Consider the following 26569-nt stretch of genomic DNA (forward strand, 5'->3'; position numbering starts at 1 on the left):
ATAAAGCTAAGCTCTGGAGAACTAGCACCATCCGTGGGGTGTTTTTTAATTCCATATTTAGTCACACCCGCCTTCAAACTGTCCGCATTCTTACTTTTAATAGCTACTAATTTTACTTATATCAGCTGCTCAATGTACATAAATCTGATGATCCTTTTTCTTAGTTCAATTTCGACTGCCAGTTGTTGGCTAAATTCATATAGAATCTTCAGCAGATGATTTTTTGTGATTGAAATTAAATCAGAAACAGTAACTTAAAGGTAAGATTGTCTGTTGACATTTTAAAAGAGACGACTCTCTGGAATTTTCAAGTCACCTATCACTTGACAAAAGGGTGATCAATCAGAATTGTTAGAGCCACATTAATACCACACACCACATATATTTGACTGCATTCAATTTTCCAACTTAACGGTGGAAGCAAATAATATCTCGTGAAAACCAATTTCTTTCGCACAACAATTAAACCAAAATACCCAAATTAATTTTATTGAAAATATATTCGGAAATGCTAGCATCTAGAGGCAGACAAAATAACAACATTTTTGACTTAAATTGAAAAATGGTTGCACTACACATTAAACTAATGGAAAAATGGCTGCCGTTGCAATACCACAATTGTTTCCCTTATTTCTGGCCATGAAAATGTATCCTGCCTGTCCCCAGCTAGTTCCCCATGAATTTTTGACAATCCAATAATCCTGACCATTTGCCGTAGTGTCGTAACCGACAACGAGTACCTGCAAATGCAATTTCAAACAGTAAAAGTAGTTTGGATCCTCTGTCATTTGCATATCAAACCGCATGAGTCAATTTCGCTGGGTCACATTGTGAAGCAAAGTATACGCCTTCGCTATAATGACCGAATGTACTGACAGACGCATCAATAGCAACCGCAACTATAACATTGAATTATGATCAGAACTTTCTGTTCGTAAGAATTATTGGATTCAGCGAATTAACTTACTCGGACCATTTGCTGCCACAGCCATTTTCAAAGCATTCTCATCGCCTTGCTGAATGCCCACAGATCCCTTCACTGTCGCTCCAGAATTGTATCGACTGTCATAACGGCAGTTAGCATCTTTAGCTTCATACGGATATGACTGTTCAGTTTCGATGCCACCATTGTTCATTATGTATTTAAAGGCGGAGCCCATCCATCCACCACCGCACCCATTATTTCCGTAATTTCGAGTGCAATCAACCAAATTTTGTTCGGACAGGGAAATTAGTTTACCAGTTTTACGAAAATATTGACCCTCTAAAGCTCCAGTGGATGAGAAGGCCCAGCAAGAACCGCATTGAGCTAAAAATTATATTTTGTGAATAAATTGGAATTATTGCAATTATTGACATAACAACTAAACGAACCTTGATTCTTTACGGCTGTCACAGCGCCTTTTTTCGACCAATCAACCGATGCTGGTACATCGATGTCAGGTTTTATGAATGTTGCAGCTTCATATTGAAATTGGTGGATGTTGCTGTAACATTTGTTTTCGAGATAAACATTAGAAATCTTTTTTTGACAGTTAAACCAATGCTCTGTCATTACCGGAACATTACTCACATAATGCTAGTGTTTTTTCCACCGTTCATTCTGGTAATGAACTCACTGTATTCCAGGTCAGAATACTCGTTTAGACCTAATTGAAAAGATACCTGACCCAGTTCGTACAAATTGTTGTGCTGGATGATTTCCAGTTTGTTTCTTAGGAAAATTTTATTCCGATGAAGTTCTTCTAATTTGGTTTGATACACTTTGGCAAATCGAAGCTGAAATTTTCATTTTACGAATTTCGACATTCAAATGATTTTATCAATTAGTTACCTTAAATAATTGCCATTCCTCGCCAAGGATGTCATCGAAGGCTGTGCGTCCACTAACCAAAATAACCGTTGCAAGTAAAATAAAGTAACTTAGTTTGTACATGCTTATTTTGTAAAATTCTAATGGAACGTTTGAGTTAAAGGAATTCTTTTCATATAACTGATACCGACTTAGTTGTTCGAAGTGAAATTGGATATACTTTCCGATTCAAAGTTGCAGCGGGAATGATTTATCCAGTACACCCTTGATTAGCTTATATAACGAAACATTTATCACTGAAATTACAATTATTCACAGCATTTATTCTGATAGCAACGAACCGTTCGTCAGCAAGAAAGAGATTCTGATACGCATTCTCGTTAATCATACCGAAAAGTTCCAAAATTACGTCACAGCGATAAGAAGATTTCTTTTAATAGAAAAAAAATGAGAAATTCCAGAAATTCAATTATGATTCAGTGAGAAAGAAAGTGTCAAGTAATTTCCTTATTTCTTACCATCAAAGTATAGCCTTCTTTTTCCCAAGTAGTACCGCACGAATTCTTCTTAATGTCATAACAACAGCAAGAACCTATGATGAATATTTTAAGCGTCATAATGAACCTACTTGGTGATCGACTTTCTCTCACCACATCATCCAAGTCCTATTGATTGAAGCTGCATTTTGGTTCGTAGTACACACCCTCGAAGTATAGTTGAAATGATGAATGTAATGCATCTAGGAGATTGGGCCAAAGGTTGGTATAGAGCCTCTTTCGAATTTCAACGCTTTGGGACATATTCACTAATCCGTCTGTGTCGGTGGCACCTGTTCCTGTTGTAATAATAATTTAAGTCTGACTCAGGGGTGCTTGGAATCCTCACAAAGATCATAACAAAAGGACAAGAAAATCTTAATTTTAGCCATGGAGTCTCAGACATTTTTCGCGAATCATAATTTTCGCAGGAATCATAGCCAGAGCATCTTGATCATCACAAGGGAATGTCAAAAATGTTTTTAAACAAATCCCAAAATAAACTGAAGAGAATCTAAATTTCGTAATCTTAGAATGTTTCCGAGGGACCGAGGAGCAAGTCAGACTTTTAAACGATTCCCATTAGTCAAACTTTTCACAAAAGATCCTGACAAAGATAATAATCTTCACAAGAGAATCTTAATTTTAGCCCATGGAGTCTCAGACACTTGTATGCAAGATATACCATACGATATACGTTTATGAAATAGAGAAAGCAAAACTGAAAATGTTTCGATTGCAATGGAACTAGCTGAATAAAACGGTCACATGCAAAATTGAATTGACTACATTTTCAATTTTCATTCGTTTCATGTTGAAATATTATGCGGTGTGTTCCAAACACAGAAATTTCGACATCTATATTACTTTACTCTTGCTTTCATATGATGGATATTTTTTACTCCAACAAAAATATTTTGTATAAAATCGAGGAAAAAAAGTGCCACTGAAAACAAAAGCCATTATTATTTTCAAACTGAAAAGTTTACTTTCTTTGCACACATATGAGAACAGTTAAAGACTTTTTACATGATTTTCTGTATAAACTTTCAATATAAAATATGCAACACGATCGTATACACAAAAACCGAGAATCTCGTTTTTTTGTATATAATAAAATATTCAAGAGTTCGAGTATGTAAACGTACAATCGAAGTAGAAAATAAAAAAAGAAGTTCTTGAAATGTTATTTTCGTTGTATATACCTACTATAAATAAACACACGTTGATGGCTTTGGAAATCATATTGTGTATAATAAACACTAAAGTGCAAACAATAACACTTAACGAGTTCAATTGAAATTAGAAAATTATATGAATTCACTTTGCGAAAATATTATTGTTGATCGACTCTTCAAATCACCTTGAATGTTTTCAGTATATTCACCGATTATTATTATTATTAAAATGCTGTGAACGGTATTTTCCAGCAGATTGAATTTAATGCTGAGTTCAATCAAGTTACCCAAATCCGGCTACTACCCGAAAATAGGAATACGCTGACAGGATCGTATAAATCATTTAAAAAACCTTTTTTTTCTCTTGTCAAATCACAGAATGATATGAAATGAATGCAACCAAGACAAAACGATATGTTAAGTTTAGCACATCAGAATCTGATTAATTGTTTACAAAGGTAAACGAGCAAACACAACAATGATATATATAAGAAAAAAACAGTCTATAAAAAGTACCCCCAACAGTTTACGTTCACCTTTACATTGTACTTATAAGCGCTGCTGGGAACATTCAATACCAAGAATATAAAAGAATGAAATAAATAAAAAAAAACCCAACCAACCGATCATTCTTTTAAATATAGATCTTAGGTATTTACGAAAATCAAACAAGAAAAAAATGCATTACACAATAATGTGCGACATCAACTACTCTATGAATATGAAAAGATCCATATAAAAGTGTACACACAGCCCAGCAATATCGAAATGAATTGAAAAACATATCACTGAACCTACTACCCAGATATAGGAGTAGGTAGCATCCAAATAAGTACATATAACAATGACCATTTAAGGTCTATTGGATTCAATATTGCTCTTTTCCAAGCACAAAAGACAAGTTTCAGAATTTGCCATTCGCATAACTAACGCAACAGGTTTCTTAGTGGACTTGACAATTTCAGACTACTAAAACTTTTGGTCATATACACACATAACTCAAGTGAAGTAAAGTTTTATCCATTAAATGGAAAAGAAAACTGCTCCAGATGACATTTTTTTACAATTTTTTTTTTTACTTCTGTCAACCAATTCATATATGCACCAACAATGATTTGACCATGATCTCACACTATGAATACAATAAACGTTGATATTTTATAACGTCATATATATCTATAAGTGGTAGAGTGTGATATATACAATGAGCAGGTAGAATGTGTAAATACGACGAGAGAAACAGAAGAGAAAAAAAAATTGGTAGTTCAGACAATATATTTTATTGAAGTGTTGTGATTTATAAGAAAAATGTTGGCGATTTGTATGGAACGTTAGAACATTCTTCTCTAGAATCCGTTTCATTTGGTTAATATTAATATGCATCGGTGCAAACACTACAACTAGTTTTTATTGCACATTTTTTTTTATAGAATTATCTTTGAATTATAAACGTTGCTGTGTACCTTGTAAAATTGTTATGCTACTAGGACCATTAATGGATAGTTTAGTTCCATGTGGATTAAATTCTCCAAATATGTTTTTTGTTTGTTATCCACATTGAATTACAATCCGTTTCGATTATTATTATTTTTTCAAAATGTTTCGGTTACGCGTCAGTGTATACCATGGAAAATTGATTTAGGTTCACAATAAATTGATTTTGCTTTTGATTCTGTAAAACTAAATCAGCGGAATGATTATTCAGTTTCAATGACTAAAATGTCTTTAGTTTCGGGGAGTATTTCACTTATCGATCAATCATCCATTTGACTAATAAGCAAACTTTTTTTTTCGGTCGAAAAATATTTTAATGAAGTGTAAACTGATTCCATCAAATGACAACAAGACGCCCACAAAACACGTCTAGCCGATATATATATATAACACACAACCATATGATATACCATATGCATAAATATGTAAAAAATATTCAAATCTTGATTATTGTGGCTATTAATTTTAATTTAAAGCTCTCTTTCTTTTGCTCTCCGATTTATAAACAAAAAAAAACACACAAAAATGTGTAATGATTACGTTGAGCGCAAAAATATACCTTTTGCTTCAACAAAATTTATAAAAATGTCTTTCGACTGTTTATATACACATATTATTGTGTACGCTGTTTGGCTGGTGTCAATGTCAAGGTTTATTTGTAAATTTATTTTTTTCATATATTTTTTTAGTGGATTGTATGAGTAAACTAAATATTATTTTCACACACATAATTTGCATGGAGATGATGCTGCGAATTCACATATAGGTAGATATTCAATTACTTCAGAACTTCTATATTATAGACTCAATAGAGCTCGTATTAGATTTAGGAGATAATTGTTTGGCATTTACAAAAATCTGCTCAAATAAATTTCGAGGATTAATGAGTGTGTTCACCTCAGTTCTATTTCAATATTTTTTCTTTACTAATAATATCTTGCAGAAAAACGTGTGCAATGTGTCGGAATGAATCAGTCTACAGATGGAATAAATTCGAATCTGAGTGTTTCTTCAGTAAACAAGCTACACTTGGGAGGAGAAGCCAGAAGCTTTTGTTTGGAAAAATGAGCTGGCTGGTTCAGAAACGAAAAAATTTCTTAAATGTGTTGTACCAATATGTTCATTTAGATATTGATTTATTTGGGACAGTTGAAAAGTGTAGCATATGTTAGGAATAGAATTCTTGTTTCTAAAATAGAAACTTTGTTTTTGTCGAATTTTCGACTCTTTTCCCTTTTTTCGTGTTTCTGTTATTACGTCTAGCGCTAAACTTGACTCAAATTGTTTCTATTAACACTGGTTGCTTTTCTAGTCAGAACCATCAACGAAGAAAAATGTAACCTTCGTTCCCACCAGAAAAATAACAAACTAATGTAAAAGAACAACAATGATGTTCAGTTCAGTTGTTATAGCAATTAACTATATGCTATATAATAAACGAGGAGTCTAGTTTGTTTCAGAATTTGAATATTTATGTCAATTAAATGATACTTCGACGCGGTAACATTTAATTAAAACTCCATTTATCACTGAATGTGCATACATGTTTAAGTACAATAGGCGCCATGAGTGTTCCAATTTTTCTTATACAATTCCATCAAAATGATCTACTCCATTTATTGCCATTAATTTTGTTCTTTTAAAACAAATTCAGTCTCAACGTTTGAAAATCGTCTGATTCAGAATTCCCCCTCGTTTACATATTTACACACTCAAATTATGGATACTATTGTTGTATGGCATTACAATTCATAATTTTTTTTTGTTCATGAATAAATATAATCTTAGGTTTTAGGTCTCTCACAATCTCTACGTTATAATATAATATTATAATATTGCGTCACGAATATTGCAAATTAGCCCATTCATTGTCTTTTTAATATTATATGTACGTTGTAATACACATTTTCATTATACACGACTCTGTCACACACCCATTTGTCATAAATTAACATGTCAGATCTAGATGAATTAAATGTTTGCAATTATTAAAATTAATTTACAATAATTCCACGAGATTTGAGCAGTAAAGTGCGCTGGGTAAGTTCAATGATTTCTGAATTTAACCTCTAGAATTCATGGGGGAATGTTTAGATTTGTCTTTGCATTTGTATTAATCCACGAATGGAACTGATGTTAGCTATTAAAGTGGAAGCAGGCAGACAACATTTGCTGACGATTTTTTACCGCTAGTGTTCGACCTTATAAAGAAAAAAGCAATCGTTTTAAATCGTTCAATTTACCGTGCTCCATCACATTTAATTGTTTTTGATGAAACAAAATCGTAAATTAAGACGTATTCTCTGAACAATCCAACTAGGCAATCCTAATCGGCGTATCTCACCTCATTGAATTCCAACTTACGGCTAAATCATTTGTTATTGACAATGACGACAAATAAGGCCAAAAAAGTTGATTTTTATAGCAAAATACTTATTAAAACTAATGAAGGGAAAGATTTGGTTTCAGTCTGACGTAAATACTTCACAATATAAGTAATAGATTTGATATTTCAATAACTATCCTAGATAGTGCTTGCCATTATGTGTAGGGTTAAATCGTCTTTACCACAAAAATTAGAGATTATCGGTTGTGGTCACATAATGCAGAAGATTGATTGTCTTATATTCTCTTTATGCGATTCATAAGAAAACTAATCCCTGACGACCTGAGACTTAAACTTCTTCCTCTAGCCAGTAAATATTAAAATTCGTATGGGACTCACTACACCGTGTGAGTGTGGTCAGCTAAATCTATAAAATTCGAATAAAACACTTCTGTAGAAATAGTGTCTGAGACCGGACAATAGCATTTATTTCGTGAATGTTTGCACTATAAACTATAGCTTTAAATTCTAAACTATTCTGAACACTCGTCTATCACACATAATTTATAAAATAATAGAAAATTTGATTTCATTTGTGTAGGCATTATTTGGAAATTAATAATTATTTATGTTAATTTCATACTGATTGTTAAATGTATTTTATGAAATGAATTTTATTGAAAATATTTTAAGATCATTTCAAATATTATAACTTGTGTGTTGCAATATACCCATTTTTTACATGTATTTTAATAAATTATTGTAAATCAAGCACAAGATCAGTCCTCTTCAAGGTATCTTTTTTTTTACTTAGTTTATTTACATGAATGAATAAATAATTCATGAGTTTCGATTTATAATTCTTTTTTTTCGTTTTGTTTTTTTCTTTTTATTCTGGATAAGTCATAAATTATAGGTAATGATATTGTTAGTGTAATTATATTGCAACTTCGGATTTACAGTTCCCAGTGAATTCTTAGGTTAAAAATTACAAGCTCATTCTATTTTTTTGTCAATTACTATTTTCGATTTCAAATTGTCAACAACAACAGAGGAACTATTAAGCATTCACATACAGTAAGCATATCAATTTTAATTGTACACGTACACTATTGAGTCATAAATACATAACTTTATTGGAACGAGAAGCATTTTACAAAACCATTAAATCTGTTACTTCATTTGTGTAAGGCATCATCTAGTGTTTGATACGAAATCTATTCAATATTCAATTTTTTGTGGTCATTGTCTATACGAGAAATTAGCCGTTTCTAATATTCTAAGAGATCAAAGTTAAATCTTTTACTTCAATTGTTCTACACATAAACGGGCCCATTGTCAAAAACATTGTTTCCTCCTTGAAAGGATGAATGTTTTATCTTCACTTCGCAGGTGGATTTTTTTTGTCCTACCAGGAGTCTGTTGATTTGTTAAGTATAGCGAAAGCTATAATACAGTTTGGTAGGTCAATTGATGTCCCCTTTACATCCATACATGACTTGTACTTTCGTTCTCAATGAAAATACGATAAAATTTTTCAAGAAAATAAATCACGAGTCAAAAAAAAACACCCACTTTTGACATTAATTATTTTTTAACTTGCGGGCTATACTCTTTAATCAAGCGTATTTCTATAGCCGCGTTACGTTATAATAGTTACAAGCATAGTCAATAAGACTTCATATTCATATACTTCGTAACAAATCAGAAAATATGAATGTTTTCTCAGCCAAAGAATAAGAAATCATTTTTGAACTGCAAAATTTATAGATTTCTGAAAGAATACGTAATAATTCTCACCCTTGAAACGGTTGAGAATAGTTTCGATAGCTTCAGATCTCATCTAATCAAATCAATAAATGAACGTAATAAAAAACACGACTGGTATGCTCAGTTCAGGTTATACTATACATTCGTCGCTGTATAGTGATGTTCTTATTAAACATCAGAATGGTTGAAATTGATCCAATTACAAGTCTACATCCATATAATCCAAACATCTAATGTCAATTTTGTTCAAATATTATGATTAGATTCCTTTTCATTTCAAATGTTGAATCAGTGAACTTTACAATTATAATTGAAAGCGACAATGTTTATAAGAGTTTTTATCTGGAGTTCAACAAATTACAATGATAACATTTCTCTGTCGTAACCATACACATTAAAGCAGACAGTTTGGTGCACCAATGAAATATAAAAATATTAAATCAATCTTTCCTTTTCGTTTATTATGCACTTTAAGTATTTATAAATTCGTTTTTAAAATGAATAAATGATCGATAGAAAGGTGCAATGAACGCTTACGATGTGTGGAGTCTTCCTCTTTCGTGTTCAAAGAACTTCGTGATTCCGTCACAACAAATAAGCAAATTAAAATGAAAATAAAATTGTGAATTCCGCTCAGAATGCTATAAAGAGTTGCAGGTAATTGATATCTTATCTTAACGTTTTAATTTATATTTTCCAATAGTTATATATAAATAAAATGAAAAATTGCAAATTGAAGTGTAAGCATTAAGATAGACCGTCACAAGTGTCATACAGATTTATTCCGCAAAGTGAAGAACTGTTGGGACGGTTTCAATTTTAAAATTCTTGAACTGTCATCTCGTTTGAAAATATTAATTTATTATTTTTGTACACCTCTGTCTGGTATCTTCATTTCATATTAATACAATGGCAAGGGTGCTAACATGAATACATAAATAAAGACCTTGATATTCGTTTGCGACACCGCCTTCATCTTTAGAATTGGAATTAGTTAAGTGGCAAGGGTAGTGATTAATGAGACAGACATGTTTTCTAATGTCATTTAAATTTACTCGGTAAAATAGAAAAAAAAAGTTACAAGAAACACATGCATCACAGGTTCACGGGTCTGTTTGAAAGTCTATTGCGTTGATCATTAAAGGACTTTTTTTATATTAAAATTATTTTTAAATTTGTAAAATGAACCGTTTTTTGTATAACATTTAGCTTTACATGAACCGCTTTGTATAGATAATTATAGAGGTCCAAACATTCTACTTTTGATCATCTGATAAAGTCCCATTTGCATTTAGAGCTTTTGCTAGTAATCGTCCACAAAAACCCTTATCGAAATCGCTGCTGCTATCGACAACGATTAAGGAGGCGCTCCGGGTAGTGCTCTTTTATATGGTGAATTGTATGATAACAATATTGAAGTAATAGATTTTTTGCAAAACACTAGGAAATGCTTTGTGCATATGAAGTAATAGATTTATTGATTAGGTTACGATACGAATGTGATGTTAAAAATCAACATTCAAGCTATAAAATCACATTGACAGTGGCTGTTATTTCCAAAACATGGTAGATACTATTAAAAAAGACAGTCCTAACGGAAAAAACAGGAGGTCCGACGGTATTTTAATATTTTCAATGTTAAAGCAATGCGCAAATCTGTCCATTGGGATTAATTAAAAAAATATTACGACACGAAATGTTATGCTTGTTTTTTGTTGATTTTTTTCCTTTTTTCTCAATAGTTGTTGATGATGCACAAAAATCTCTCATATATATGTGACCTTTACGTTAATACTCAGCCATTAATGTTTATTCTAATTGAGAAGAAAAAAATGTGTTTCAGTAAACTAAAACAAATTTCTATTTATTCTTCGATTTCGATTGTTATTTTCATTAGAATAAATAACAAAAACATGAGTGTCTCTATACTGTATACACACTCAATGCTCGGCTCAATGTCAAAATGTGTGCAAAAACTCACGTACTCGAAAATTGTATTTGAACAATAATTAATTTGTTTCGCAAGCTATACCAGCCATATGGTTCTAACAAAATAAAATAACACATAACAAATACGTTAATTAATAGCTCGAAATTTTTTGTTTTTCGAAACAGTTTTTTTCGGCTTTGAAATGAACGCAAAAAAAAAATAATTTTTCACACCATAAAATGCTTTATCGCACATTCAATAGAACATTTTTATTGATCTCTCTGTCGATAATTATGACTTTTTTCAAGATTAAGAAACGCACTCTATTGTTATGTTAATTAATAATTTATTATCCGATCGAAACAATCTGTAACCTAATTATCTTGAGCTAATTTTTCATCGAACTACTGCATATATGATATACCCTGATACAAGAAGTAGGTATTCAATTTTAAGGCGTAGGTATGATTATACGATCAAACAATATACGTGAATGACCTACTTTTTATATATTGTATAGATATGTAGAACATACAATAAAATGTGTATATGAATGTGTTATAATTGAGTTGCTGTATATATATGCATCAATGCAGCAATCATAAGTAAAAACAAATACAATAAACTAATAAAATCGACGATCCATTTATGTATCTCTATAATAACATGCATGTACACAGAGCTTTTAAACATATATGTGATGCACAATCGGAGTACTCTCACCGTCGAAAGTATCGGTGAATTGTACATGAAGATATAGAATAAATCGTGAACGTCTTTTTAACATCATAAAAAAAAATGGTGAAGAATTTATACACTCTATCAAACATTATCTACGCTACACTCGTACGTGGTTAATTTCAATGTTATTCAAATACTTTGGTTATTTCAAGGTATTTGAGAAATCAAAATTTAGTTAGGAACAGTTTTTCGCAATTCGACTGTAGTCACACAATTTTTATTGCAAATTTTAAACTGAAGATAGAACCGTGTTAAGCAATGGATTAGAAAGTGCAGGTAAGAAAAAAGCCTCGGTAGCATCAGTTTCTCTAATTGGCTAATAATGGAGAATCTTGGTGAATTGATAATCTTTAACTCTTCTTCTTCGCCCATTTTTTTTTTTATTTAAAAGAAGAAAACTAACGCACAATGCCTTTCAATCGTGAATTGTTACCGCAACGAATGTAGTCATCTGTGAAACTCCAAACGACTAAAAAATTAATTTCGAATGAGATTAATCGGCTGCAACAGTTCGACCATTCAAGAGATAAGCTAATTGAGTAGTCATGTCAATTTGTTTGATCAAACTACTTTAAGTCTGAGATACACAAGAGAATTATTTAAAGATTTAAATAAAGAAATTGAGAAGAAGGGCATCGGCATTTTTTGTTAGATTTTTTGTTCTGTTCATCCAATGCAACGATGAGCTTTTCATTTTTATTATCATGTAACGTGATAACACCATTTACGTCGACTGCATACTGAAGACGAATGCATTTCTTTGACAGGAAAAAAAAATTGATCCAAAAATTTAGGTTGATTTTGATTCAAAGTAATTGGATATTTTAAATATTTGATGCCCACATGTTTATTCATATATATGCCAGTTAATTGTTCATCTTTATTGCTCATCATGTCACATATGAATTTACAAAAAAAAGAGTGATTGATGGCTTGAAACTCAAAACTATTTTCATATCTGTGTATGATGCAGAAAAATGTGTTTATAATCAGCATACGGCATTTATACACACTCTGTATGTACTCTGCTAGCATATACATATTCTGTATAAATAATTGTTTGGATTTAAAATTTAATTAATAATTATGAATTCAAAAACATATAATTTTCGGTTAACCGTTATAATTAAACATTCCTCTCCCCTCCCATTTAACATAATATAACAAGGTTGAATTAAGTAGTAATCGTTACCTGTAAAAAATGATTCGGTAAACTGCATATCCCAAACATAAAAGCTATAAAATTTCAATTTATGTGCATTCTATTAATGAATGACGATTTAGTGCATATCATCAAGAACTATTTTATTATGAGAGAAAAAAATATTTGTAATCATGAAATGAAGGTCAGAACGAAATGGTATGTGTGGAAGCAAGACTAATCGAAAAACCGATAATAAATTTTCTGATAATAGTCTCAAAATATATCCGAATATATCGACGAAATTAAAATATTTCTCAAAGACCCATGCTGTGTATGTACGCGCTTTTATCTGATTGTAATAAATTTCTTAATGAACATCATTTTGGATATACAGAGGATTTTTTTTTTCATCTCCTTCTCAGACCAATTAAATTGGAACCAATTTTTAGAAGATGATACTTGCCTTTTTTCATTATAAATACACATTGTGTAAGAGAACTGTATTATAATCTAAAGTGATCAAACAGCGTTTTACGAGGATAGAAAAATTAATGAAAAATTTTCGTTCCGTAAAATTCTCTTGCATTTTGAATTGGAATTCGAATGATTTCAAATGGTTAACTTACCATTCAGATCGGTTAATCATCTACACCGATGACAAAAATAAGCCAGTATCCTTTAATACCGTATAATTAGAGAAAATGAGTTGAAACAAATGAAGTAAAAGATTTGTTATCGAACACTTTAAAAGAATGGACAGACTTAATTGGTTTATTGATGTCTGTTTCTAAGAAGTTAAGTGGGACACCGGGGGTATCTTAGATACAGCATTCTACGTATTCTTATTTTCAATTTATTCTTTTTCTTTTCATATTGAGACTAAAATGAAAATAGTCAGTCATGTGCTAATAATTTGCTTTGCAAATACTGTCCGGTTTAGTTTGTTTTTATGAATCGTTTTTACCAAATTCGAGTTTTCAATTACATCAAATAGTAATTATAGTTTTAACACTCACCAAAAAAACGAATAAATATTTTGACTAATTCTTTTTATTTCTTTTTATTTCAGGTAAGTGTGTCAACAACATCTTATTTGGCGCACGTTTTTCTGCTCACCTAAAAAGAACAATTTAACCAAAAAAAAAGAGTTAAACTAAGAAGAAAAAACAAATTATGAGCAACTCAATAAGAAAAGAAGTATCGGTTTGTTTTTATCATTACTCAAGCTTTTTTTCTTTTAAACACAAATGTTTCTAGAATATATACAAATACCAGTCCCTCTCTCTATCTCTCTATCTCAATCGTCATTTATTCAATCTAAATCAACATTTTGCCTATTGACTCAAGTGTCTGTTGCTTATAAAAATTGCGGACAAATTATTAATTTTAAATAATAATAAAACTGAGCCAAGCTTTATACTAACGAAGTAATACCTGTCTACGATTGTAAGATTTAAGATTCGGTTAAAGTCCCGTAGCAACAAATTATTTTAATAGCCATGCCATCGAGCGATGATTGGATAAATTCAAGAACACATTTTTGATTTAATCTGATGTTTAGTGTTTCTTGGTTACATTCGTTGGGACACAACACACAAAAAAAGAATGCGATAACACTTGGGAATAATTCTTTGAAAAACTAATTATTTATTTTAAGCATAGCTCAGCGAATCCGGTTTGGTTGAATGTATATTTTGTATAAGTGTTATGAATGGAACTTCCACATACGGTCATATTAACATATAAATAAATCGAATTGATTTCACGGATAATTATGACACACTAGTGACCTATTGCTAACAATGGTCATCCATTTCGAACATAGCGCAAAAGCCGAGAAAAAAGCGGTTAATAACTAGGTGATTTGCAAGAAATTTAAATATGAAATAATAGGTTCCTTTCGGCTGTTTTGTCATTACCTTCTGTACAAATTCCGTCGCAGACATAATTATTTTTTTTAAGAGTCATTCGAGCAACCACATTTTTTCTGTGTGTGCCAATCCATTCAATATTTTCAATCGATTTAAAATTAAATATTCGTTTCTAAGTATACCAAATAACGCACAATTATCAACGTAGTTAATTGTTTCGCCTTTTTGTTATTGCTGTTTGTGCCTAATCTCATTTAAAAGATATTTTGTTTGTTGAGTTTTTTTATACCAAGAAAATGTGAATTGCATTAACCCAACGAACACACGAACCTACACACGTCTTTAAAATCTGGATATCGACTACATAATAATTTGAATAATATATATAAACATTCGAGTACGTGAATGATAAATATATATGTTTACAGTTCGGATAACATTTCCATTCCATTCACGCGCTCTTCGATAAATCTTGATCATATTTGAACTTATACTATTTTTTGCCGTGTTCTTTTCCAAACAAAAATGTTTATGATTTCAATTCACGTTCGCTTTGCCCAGAAAGCCATAAATTTTAACGAAAAACAAAACTATTTCTGAAACAAAAATCATCACAACATTTTCGGTCCGTTAGAAAATAGAAATTCCACTTTGTTCAATGCTTCTTTTCGTGAAGAGAGTAGATGCTTCAAAACTATTGGCCATGGTAAAACGACACTCAATCAGCCAATTCTATTTGTTGACATCTTGTCTGACATAATTACAGTTTTCATTCATTTTGCATGGATCTTTTTCCATTTTCCGTTGATGCTGATTTTTATTCTTACATTCTAAATGGTGAATAATATTTCTGTCGATATAATCATCAACCAAATAATTCTAAAGCAACTGCCAGATGTGTTATCAGTTATCTTAACTACTTTCAAAACTTTATTTCACCTTTTACAAAGTAAGCAAGGAAGGAGTTACATCAAATTAAGTTATTATATGAAATCAATGAATCTATTACTTCTATTGTTTGATACCGAATCTTTTACTTCATTTGTTTTATCATAATGACTATTTAAGGGAACATTAACGGAAGCTCATCGTTTATAGCTTTTGTTATCGTCGCAGATAACAAATGTTTAACCGATTCTGGTGGAACTGCAGATTAGTAGTGCGCCATGACAGATCAATTTCAAGTCATGCAAATTTACTTCCATCGTTTTTTATCAACATAGACAATAAGTAGAATTTAGATTAGCACTGGTGTTTCGTCGTTTATATCGGTGTAGTAGTAGTTAACGTATTCAAACTTATACTAGACAGGTTTAACCTGAAGTTGAACTATTTAGCTACTGTAGTTGATTACAAATCATACTAAATTCGAATTCTTTTCTACGTCTCTGTGAGGCGATTGGGGTAATTTTGTATGACCTTAATTTGACCTTTTCCAAGCCTCTGAAGTGTTTATTTGGCGAAATGTCCATGTCTCCATTCATCTACTAATAACTCTGTCCGTCTTTGAACCCATGTGGTTGAGTCAAAGTTTTGTAAAATGATATTCGAATTCAAGTGGTAGGAATTCTTTCGTTGATGGTATAATCAACATGTTTCTGCAACAAGGAGTGTTATTAAATTGTCGTACAAATAAATTATCTGCATAATTTTTATATTCATATTTCATGTTGTTTATACATTACACGTACTCGGTTACCTAATCTAATTCTTGTAATGCATTTGTTCGAAAATTTCCCTGTAGCTCCACTTACTGAGATAGAGATGAAATCTTTTCAAACTGTCTTGTAACTGTGTATTGCATGTAATATTTCTCTGGTGCACTTGCACATTTTATCAAAGGAAATGAATTATTATATTATACGTTCTATCTCCCAGAACGCAGACTAATACAAGCTCATGATTGATGTTTTATTTTGTTATGATTAGTTAAGAGAACACACCGTTTTGTACTATGATAAATGCATATAAAGATGCTGGAGCATATCTTCTTCTGTCTCTCTTTCTCCATTTTTTTTCTTCTCAAATCTGTGTTCTTCCTGATTATAACGAATGCATTTCAAAACAGCATTCCAAGCCAAATAGAAACAGGTAGAGACGTTTTTAAAATATATCTTTGAATATAATGTACCAAATGTTTCTGACCGATCATTTTGATCGGCACAGAAATAAATAAATTGTTTGGGTTATTGATGTGAGATCATCGCTGTTAGATAAGGGGGAAAAATATGTAATTGGTTGGGATTATTAGTTTTTATGGTTAAATGGTTAAATTGTAAGTATGTTTTATTATTATTATTAGTACTGGCTGTACGACATTGGAATATATACCAACACACACTGCCCATATTGCCGCAATCATATAAATTTAACGGCACAAGTTTTCAATAGAAACGGAAAATGAGGATCTTATATGATCAGATTGAAATAAATTGTTGTACTGATCTGCAATATTGACTTGTTGATAGTAAGATTTCCTAAAGCCAATTTAAAGTATTGCAACCAATAATATTATAAACTGAAACCGCATTTCGTTTCATATAATATCGGTTGTGATTGTATCCGATTTATACTTGCGAAAAACATGTGAAACGACATAAAAATGGTGTTTTCGCAAAATAAATTAGATTTTATAGAAAAACTTGATCGGTGATTTTGCATAACTTCGTTTTAATATTAAATTTAATGATGGAAGTGTGTATACCCATAAGTATATATAACATGTTGCGGTCGAATTAATTTTGATTGCATTTCGAAATAGATTTTTGACCTAATAAGTTCTGGTTGACGAATCAAGTGAAATTTAATTGTGCCTTTAATCAAATTACCATGAGCCAATGATTTACATTTTTGGATTAGGTATAAAAGTCACATAAGCGATGTGGCTATAAGAAAGCCAACAGTTCTGGTGACAATAAATTCATAACGCAATTCGATATGGGTATATTATTTTCTCCGTTACCTACTTTTGCTGCATTAATTGTGTTCACAAATCGTAATATAATTTGACTGGATGTACAGACCCGGACTAGTCATATGGACAAAATCTGTTACCACTTCTTTCAAATAGAATTTTGACCCTTTGGCTTAAGTTTTAACCTTTGAGTTATATACGTCTCTAATGTGTGTCCTCGCCAATCGCTTCTTCTCTGACATAGAAATCGAAAACATAAATTCATTCGACTCTACATAAGTTTAACATTAAGATGAAATTGAAAGTCTAGTAAATTATGTTGTTTTACGATCATTAAGTTGGTCATTATTGTATGATTCGCAGCAAGCAAGAAAACAACACACAAAGTTCAGAATTTTTCATTGACTTTTTTTTTAACTTCGAGAAAAATATTCAAGACAGTTCAAAATCTACTATTTTTCTGCTCAATAAGCACAGCAATTTCATGCCAATTATTCTTACTCGTACACGAACGTATACGTCTTCTGTCTACCAGAAGCGGTACGCATATATATACACACGGAAGTCACAAATTACATAACAATATGCCCACCGACCAAAGCACATTAAATGCAACAAAGGAAATTTGTAAGAAGCGAACTATTCCAATTTTCATTTAAAATTCTTCACAATTTGCTCACAGATATATTTTATGTAATAAAAAAGAAGTTTGAAGAAAACGACAGGGAACGGAATGGGGTTTGTTATTAATTTCATGCTTCAGAGAATCAAATAAATACCAAACCCTTTTTGCGAACGCCCATGTTCGGTAGATTTAATCGAAATGTATTAATAACTTGAAGCTTTGCGATTGATTTCCATGTTTTGTGTATTGAATAAGTCACATTGGAAAGCAATATTGTAACACACACAATAGATGACTAATGAATGTTAAGAGATGCACCCATTTTAAAAGGTAAAAATCACAAGTCTCGTAATTTCGATTTTTATTTTAAATGTTATGGTATAGGCGGTATCAATTTATGGAAGATAATCTTCTTCTAGTAGAACACAAGTATGCAATGCAAGGGCTAAGATACTCTTTCGGGATCATGCACGGGCTGGACACTCTATGAATAGCAGCATTTAAAAAATGAGGAATAGCGTGAATAGTGGGATCATGTCGTTGTGTTCCTGTTTCATTAGCCAAATTGGGATTTTGCGTTGTTGCTTGAAATAAAAGATTTCATTCCGAAAATTCCGAAAATTTCGAAAATATTTAGATCGAATGAAGTACTAGATTCAATAACTGTCGTAAACTATGGACGGGTAATACTAAAAAAACGCAGTTACCGCTCCTGTTACTCACTCAATTTTAGCTTTTTAACAACACAACAAAAAATGTTTAAATCACTAAGAATATTAGGCGAACGGTTCAAATGTTTTCCAATTGTAAAGCGCAAGCTGTCCAACCAAAATGACCTCAATAATGCCAATTCGCAACGAGTGATTACCATCCAAAGCATAGACGAATTTTACGAAAAATTAATGAAGAGTGACTCACCAGTTGTCGTGAATTTCTCAGCAGCATGGTGCCTTAATTGTAACATTATCAGTCCACTGGTGGAATCAATCATTTCTAGTTCACCCAGAACGGTAATACTGCTGAAGGTGGACGTTGATGACCACATGGATTTAGCTTTGTCATACAATGTGTCTGCTATACCAGTCCTGTTCGGAGTTAGTCGTGGACAAGTTCGAAGCAGTTTGGTTGGTTTGCATGAAGCCGAAAAAATTGAAAGTTGGTTTGAAGCTTTTTTGAAGACAGCTTAGCACTTGCTGTGAATAGTATTAATATGGTGGAAAAGAGAAAAAAAATTATGTTCACATGATCATAACAACTAATGGTGCAATGAATGTGTTTGAGAGAGTGTTTCCGCTGAATTAATGTAATTTGAATTGAACTTAAATCATGTTACCTTTAAGCCACATCAATTTAATCGAACAACACAGCTTCTTTGAAACAAAATAAAAACACTAATTACACGTTAACGTATCATTTGTGCAACATTTACATGTTCTTGTTGATTTAATTCCATTACAAAACATTTCGAATCTCTATAATACATTAATACATCAGACTTACTGAAAAAGTTGTTTTAATTTCATAGTTGAAGAAACATGCATTAATAAGATGTTAAAGAAAACGAGTGATATTGTAAACTGCGGGATTAAATTTTTTTTTTTTCGTTTATAAGGTAAACAGCGCCTAAGGTCAACTCTAGCCGAAGACAGTAAGACCGAAAAGAAAATCGTTTTAAAGTTTATTCAGGCTACCAAAATGTTGTTGGCATTTTGATAATCTACAAAGTATACGAAATTCATGTTTTGTAAGTTTAATTTCGTGTTAAGAAAAGCAGACACACTATGTCATGTCGGTGTACAGTATTGGCGAAAAAAAAACTTTTCTTTAGAAGTCTCCATGAAAATAACAAAAAAAAAACATTTAGCGCATTGTACAAGAAGTACAATTCCATTCGATAAGTTTTTATGTTTCGCGCTATGATACCACACTCTGAGTCATCAAAACCGACCTGGTATAATAAAAGAATGTGTGGCTTGAAAGCACATTGTGTGCCATAAGTGAGAAAGATAAGAATAAGAAAATAAATTGCGCTATGAAAACTAAAAGACGCAACTGAGCATGTCATCGTTGTCGTGCGCAATTTGATTTACTATGGAAATCAGTGTGTGATGTAATCGCATTTTGTTTTTATATTTTACGAAGGAAAAAAAAACGTATAAATTTGTTAATGTTTCTTTTTTGTTCAAGATTAGATTAATTTGATTTGTTTGTTTGCTTTTTCGTTTGGTGATTCTGTTTTTTAAAAAAATGTTGAATGAATGTGTAGTGTATTTGAGGTGTTGTAATGTATTTATGTAGGCTTTTGTACAAGAGATAAACTATATAGGTAAACTGTCTAATGAACTGATCAGTGCGCTTAAATTTGTCGAAGAAAAAAGGCCAACAATTTTCTTGAGACTGTTTAACGAGTTTTTAAATGGAATTTTGATACTCTCATTATAATTTCTTGTTGAAGGTTCACTTTACGTAATGTAATTGAATAATGTTTTATTAAGTAATTTGTCTTTTCTTGACAATGCAAGATACATTACGATTACAATGCATTAGGTTTATTACACCTCTGTTTTTTTTTGTTTCTCTCTCGTCTGGATTACATATTAGTTTCATGTAATCACATGTAGGCTGTTAAGTTTTTGCTCTAATTTGTACCACATATTCAGTGATATAATCTGGAAAAATAATTTATATCAGTAACGAAATCAAATCGAATGCAGTTACTTAACAAAGTGTAATATCGACCGAAAGAGACTGAAATTTTGCATGCCATGAGGAACAATTTTTCTGACGTTAAAATCGTCAGGTTGTAGCCGCGTGTGCAAATTATGTGTATCCGTGGTATCCAGGATACCGGGAAATTTCTGATTTTTTTTTAGGATACCGGGAAATCGAATTATAGCTGCACAAACCAGCGGGAAGTCACTTTTACATTTTTGGATACCGGGAAATCCGGGAAATCTTGACTCGGATACCGGGCAGAAAACATAATTTGCACACGCGGTTGTAGCGTCTCATGAACATTTAACAAATCAAACACATACACGTGGAAAGAGATATTTAAATGCTTGTAAAACACCCGTTTTACTTCTATGAGTTAATAAGACAGCCTGAAGTGCGTCAAATAAGCATAAACCAAAGTACTTTTAATAAAACGAAAATTGCACGTTAGTTATTAACCAACAAACAGCTACCTCCGAGTCGGTCCCTTTCGACTCAGAGGCAGCGTTGCACTAAAATGTCGATAGTTAAGGAATAAATTATCTAGTACAAGATAAATAATTCCTAATTCCTAATTTTACACAAGGCTGTGTGTATCTAGATATACTAGAGATACTAGATTACGTCCTTGTCTGGAACTTTTTATTTTGCCAAAGGTGGCCTTTTTTGCTCAATTTGAAGGCAAGGGATGCAACAACTTATGGTAAAATACAAAGTTCTACTCACTGTGCCTATGTCAATGAAGTCGAGGGGTAATCACTGATTTACTAGCTCAGTAAATCACGGTAAATCACGGTAAATCACAGTAAATCACAGTAAATCAAGTAAATCAAAAATGAAGTTTCTACTAAATTTGAATCTATTTACTTCAATTTGTATTAGTTCATGAAATTTATCCTATATGTTTACGGCCACGATACTTCGAAATGTAATCCAGTGACAATTAAAAATTTTTCAAAAATTTTTCAAAATTTTTTGTGATTTACCGTGATTTACTTGATTTACTGATTTACTAGTGATTACCCCCTTGAATGAAGTAATGACTCATTTACCGAGGTGGGATTGAATAAAGTAATATGTTACATGGTTCTGTCATAGTATATTACTTCCGAGGTTCCAAGTTGTGTATTTGATAAGTGGGGTGTTACAGCCCGACCCGAAGGGGAGGGTTGTATTCCCCACTTGTCAAATAACAACTTGGAACCTCGTAAGTACAATGCTTTACGTGATTAGGCAATGTAAATGAAAATGAAACATGCCGTAACACGTAAATTTATTTTATTAATATTTTTAAGGCCAACACACACTAGCATCTAGTGTCAGTTGGGAATATGATATTTTTATTGTTGAAACCGGTTTTAACCGATTTTAGGTGATTTATACAATAGAAATATCGTATTCCCGATGACACTAGATGCTAGATTGTGTTTGCCTTTACAGTTAGAGGCAGTGAAATTTCAGCATCAATTTGCTTCAGGCTGGTTTTCAGCTGATCCACAAATAATCAAAGCTGTTTATGCGTCTTTATACGGTTTTATCTGCCAAGAACAATATAATGTTCTCGTCAGATTAAAAATTTATGCTCGAGTTCGGCTCGACCAGTAATGCCAACACGTCTCGATAAAAATTTTGGCAAGATGTGCATAATCTTATATTACCAATGCCATACGCGCTCAAAATGTATGTGTGGATCAGCTGAAAATCAGCTGAAACAAATTCATGCAGAAATTTCACTGCCTCTGATTTGGAAAATGAGATTTAACGCTGATGTCGATGAAGAGAATCACTTATTTTTGAGGGGCACAGTGAAAAAAATGTCCTACCTTTATCTTCGATGCGTAATAAATAATAAGTACGAATACAAAGTGTTCAGGCGGTACCTGCCTTTCAAAAATTTTATAGGAACAGGTTTCACAAAAAGAAACGATTCGATACCAAAAAAGCCGTCAAAAGTTAATTAATTTTGCGGCAGTAGCTTCCATAAATAAAGAACTTTTTTTTTCAACAAAAATGAAATAACTCGAAAGATTAACATCTGATCAATATGCATTCATACAACAACAACAACAAAAAATTCAATAAATCCTAACAAAACTGCCTAGGCAAACTTGCTATGCTTAAAATTAACAATAATAGAAGTACACAGTAATGCCCATGCCTACAGTTTGAGATCGTGTCAGAAATAAATTAAAAGTAGCCAATAAATTACGTTGCTAAGTCTCACTCTATCGGTGTACAATAACACGCAATGATTTAGCTTATCATTGCAATTTAAGCCAACAAAAGTCAAATAACTGCCTGTATTACAGCTGACTGTCTCCCGACGATAAATAATTAAATTCTAATATAAATAAATTGATTTAATCTCTTCGACTTGTGAATGGTTAGGTAGTTAAACTAATAGAAATCATAAATGCTTCTTGAACTGTTTTTTTTTTGTATTATTATTATTGTTATTCTGATTTATTATTATTGACTCAACTATGTAACTCTCCTCTGCTGGGTAACAAATACACCATTTTCTATCTCTCCTCGTTTGAATGAAAAATAAATATAAGAAAAAGAAGCAGAAAAAAAACTATCATGCCTATGCAAGTTGATGTTTGATGCACTCTTTATTACATTTCTCATTTCGTTTGAGTTTAGTTTTATAAATTGCTTTCGTTATTGTCGATATGAATATTGCGAGAGGAGGGAAAATTGATTGTTTGTTTGGTTTCTGTGGCTAGAATTGCTTGTCACATCATTGGAATGTCATGTTCTTTTTCCATTATAATATTATTATTATTGCAAATTGATGGGAACTATTTGTTATATTTATGGTTTATTAAAGTCATTTTTTGCTATGAGTAGTTCTATTCTTTACCAGCAAAAAACCGTACACTATGGGCTTGGCATATGGTTTAGTGGTTTTTATGTTTTAGTTCATTTGCAATAATTTGAATATAAAATGCATTGAACTTCAAGTTGATTAATGTCGACTTAATGTCAAATCATGACGCGGAGAGACAGCAAAATTGCGAATTTTAGATTCCAATGTGCTGTTAAAGATAACTGTTCTGTTAGTGTGATAGTTTTTATAGAATTTTTGAAGATGGTTTCAAATAGCTCTTACTGTAAGGATTTTGTCCTATTTTATATCTCACCTCAAATCAGAGTTTTAAGAATTTTGAAGTTATGTAAAAGGTGAGAAAATTGGGCCAAAAGACTAGAAGACGTCTACAGTCTTTGTATCTACTGCAGGATATAGTCGTCCTCCTATTCACATTTTTCTCGATTTAATATTATCATCATGGAAAGTTACCATTGGTAACGAGTTGTGCGATTCGTTAAATGCCATTGGTTCATCTATCGGGTGACTATGACCAGACCACCCACATTGGTATGCGCCCTGCCCATTTTGAATTCAATGATGATAATCACTTCATACATCATCATCATTAATAATTGAAAAGAGATACGCTAAAGTGTCCTCCTGGCCGTTTCAATTTGAAATTTTGACAATGCTTTAAAGTGAGTTGCTGAATATGTCTCAGAAAAATATAGTTTAGGCGTTCCCCTACGGTGAACGATATATTTTTTTGTGTGAATGACACCTCGTATGATTCAGTTTCAATTCATATATATTTATACAGAAGTGCCTTTAATGTGTCATTGTGTATTTGTAATTAAAAACATCTATCAATGATCATGGAGACAGCGGAACTCTACGGTATGGTACACTTGTTTAAACAACTAAATATTTGCGAAATGTGTTTTCAAATGCATTATATGGCTGTCAACGAAATGACTGTTCGCTGTTCCATACAGGCATCAGTCATCTTAATAGATTTGTTCAAAGTAAATATTGAACCTACAAAATTTGAATAAATTCTATTTTGATTGCTGTACCGTGTTACCTTATACAGCTTGAAAAACACTCTCTCTGTGGCCAGCCAGTTCTTACAAAATTTTTTACGGGTATGTACATTCCGATTCCATTAAAATCTAGACCATTTAGAACACGTTCGAAAAATTTCGTTTGGTCGCTACAGTTCAAATATACAATATTAGATCTGTAACACTTTAAACGAAATGCAAAACCATAAATAACAAAATCGTGTTTCCAAACGAAAACTTAATCTATATTATACATGAACGTAATTTTCGAGAGAGACGGAGAGAAGAAAAAAAAAGTTATGTATAAATCATATGATAATCTGTGAAAGTTTTTAATAATATCTGCAGTCATTAATTCTTTGTTCATACCCATTTTTAACACAAATTAAAACAACACCAAGTTTACACGTTTTCCCTTTCAATCATCGCGCGCGGCACAAACAAATCGTAATTGAAATTAATTTCATTTTATAGACAAAATATTTTTTTTTCGTATTAAAATGGATTACAATTTTATATATATAGTGCAAAGCTATTATTTTGAAGGAATTAAATCTTTTCTATTCATATATTACATCGAGCCGAGATAGATACCGTCAATTCATATATATATTATTGGTTGCATTCACATACGATTAGGTATACTTGGTTACTTCATTACACATAGCAAGTTGAAAAAAAAAATTGTTGGAATATTTAAGAAGTTGGCATTTTTTTCCTCTCTTATTTCACTTCTTTTATAATAATATTATTTTCAAAAATGAAATGTGTATGCAATGCATGGCAATAAATATTGTTTTGTTATAAATATATGCAGCGTATACACATAAATAAACGAGGCGGTGATATTATAGTCGCCAACGAATGAAAGTTTTACGATTACAGCTTCTAAAATTGGGTTATAGGTCAAGTTTTAGTGTAAGTCAAGTATGGATTATAATCAATTCATGTGTGCTGTGCATATAATGCATTTCGTTTTTGACCCTCATAACAATATGTGAACAGAATTTTATGCAAAAAAACGTTTTTGGTTTATATCGAAATCTAGAACTCATTTTTCATTCATGGTTGACAAGTTTGGTGAGGTAGTCTGTAGTGGACAACAGCGAATACATTAGGTTGCATTAAATTTGTGTAGTGAAGATAAAATGGAAACCGGTAAACACGAAGAAAATTTTCATGCTAAATTTTCGAATTACATTTTTACCAAAATGTTTATGTTGGTGAGAGTGAGAATTATGAAATTGTGTGCTTGTATTACAACTGATATGCTTTGAAGACACAGTGAGAATTGGAGAAATGCACATTCCACTCCAGGTTGCAATTTAACTCTTCTTAATAATGTAGATAAAGGTACATGGGCTTGCAAAGGATTAATGCCGATTACCTTGTGATCATTCAATGATCTCGTGCCTAAACTAGATAAAATAATACTTTACTTTTTTTGGTAATATTTTCTGATATTGAATATTGAGTCATTCTATGTTTTCTCCAAAAGCTCTTCATCTTCCAGGGCCAATTTTTGGATTTTTTTTTGGAAATTTTTTCTAAAATTTCCGAATAATTGCCAAAATTTTCCAAAAACTGCGAACGTCCAAAACCAATTTTTTCCACCATTTCGAACGGTTTTGGC

At 31.7% G+C, this 26569-nt stretch overlaps 2 protein-coding genes across 5 annotated transcripts in view; one reads left to right on the top strand and one right to left on the bottom strand.

Annotated features, from left to right (window-relative positions):
- The window catches only part of LOC119066039 (protein outspread), a 141927-nt gene that overhangs the window by 33661 nt on the left and 81697 nt on the right, over window positions 1–26569 (top strand). The window lies entirely within an intron of this gene.
- LOC119066041 (procathepsin L-like) lies at window positions 493–1988 on the bottom strand. The gene is made up of 6 exons (XM_037168265.1): window positions 1835–1988; window positions 1574–1779; window positions 1375–1487; window positions 968–1309; window positions 802–899; window positions 493–740 (listed from the first exon to the last, which is right to left on the bottom strand). Exons 1-6 carry the CDS (start codon window positions 1934–1936, stop codon window positions 579–581), a joined length of 1023 nt encoding a protein of 340 aa, XP_037024160.1. The 5' UTR covers window positions 1937–1988; the 3' UTR covers window positions 493–578.

This window comes from Bradysia coprophila, chromosome IV (assembly GCF_014529535.1).
Source record: "Bradysia coprophila strain Holo2 chromosome IV, BU_Bcop_v1, whole genome shotgun sequence".
NCBI lineage: Eukaryota > Metazoa > Arthropoda > Insecta > Diptera > Sciaridae > Bradysia > Bradysia coprophila.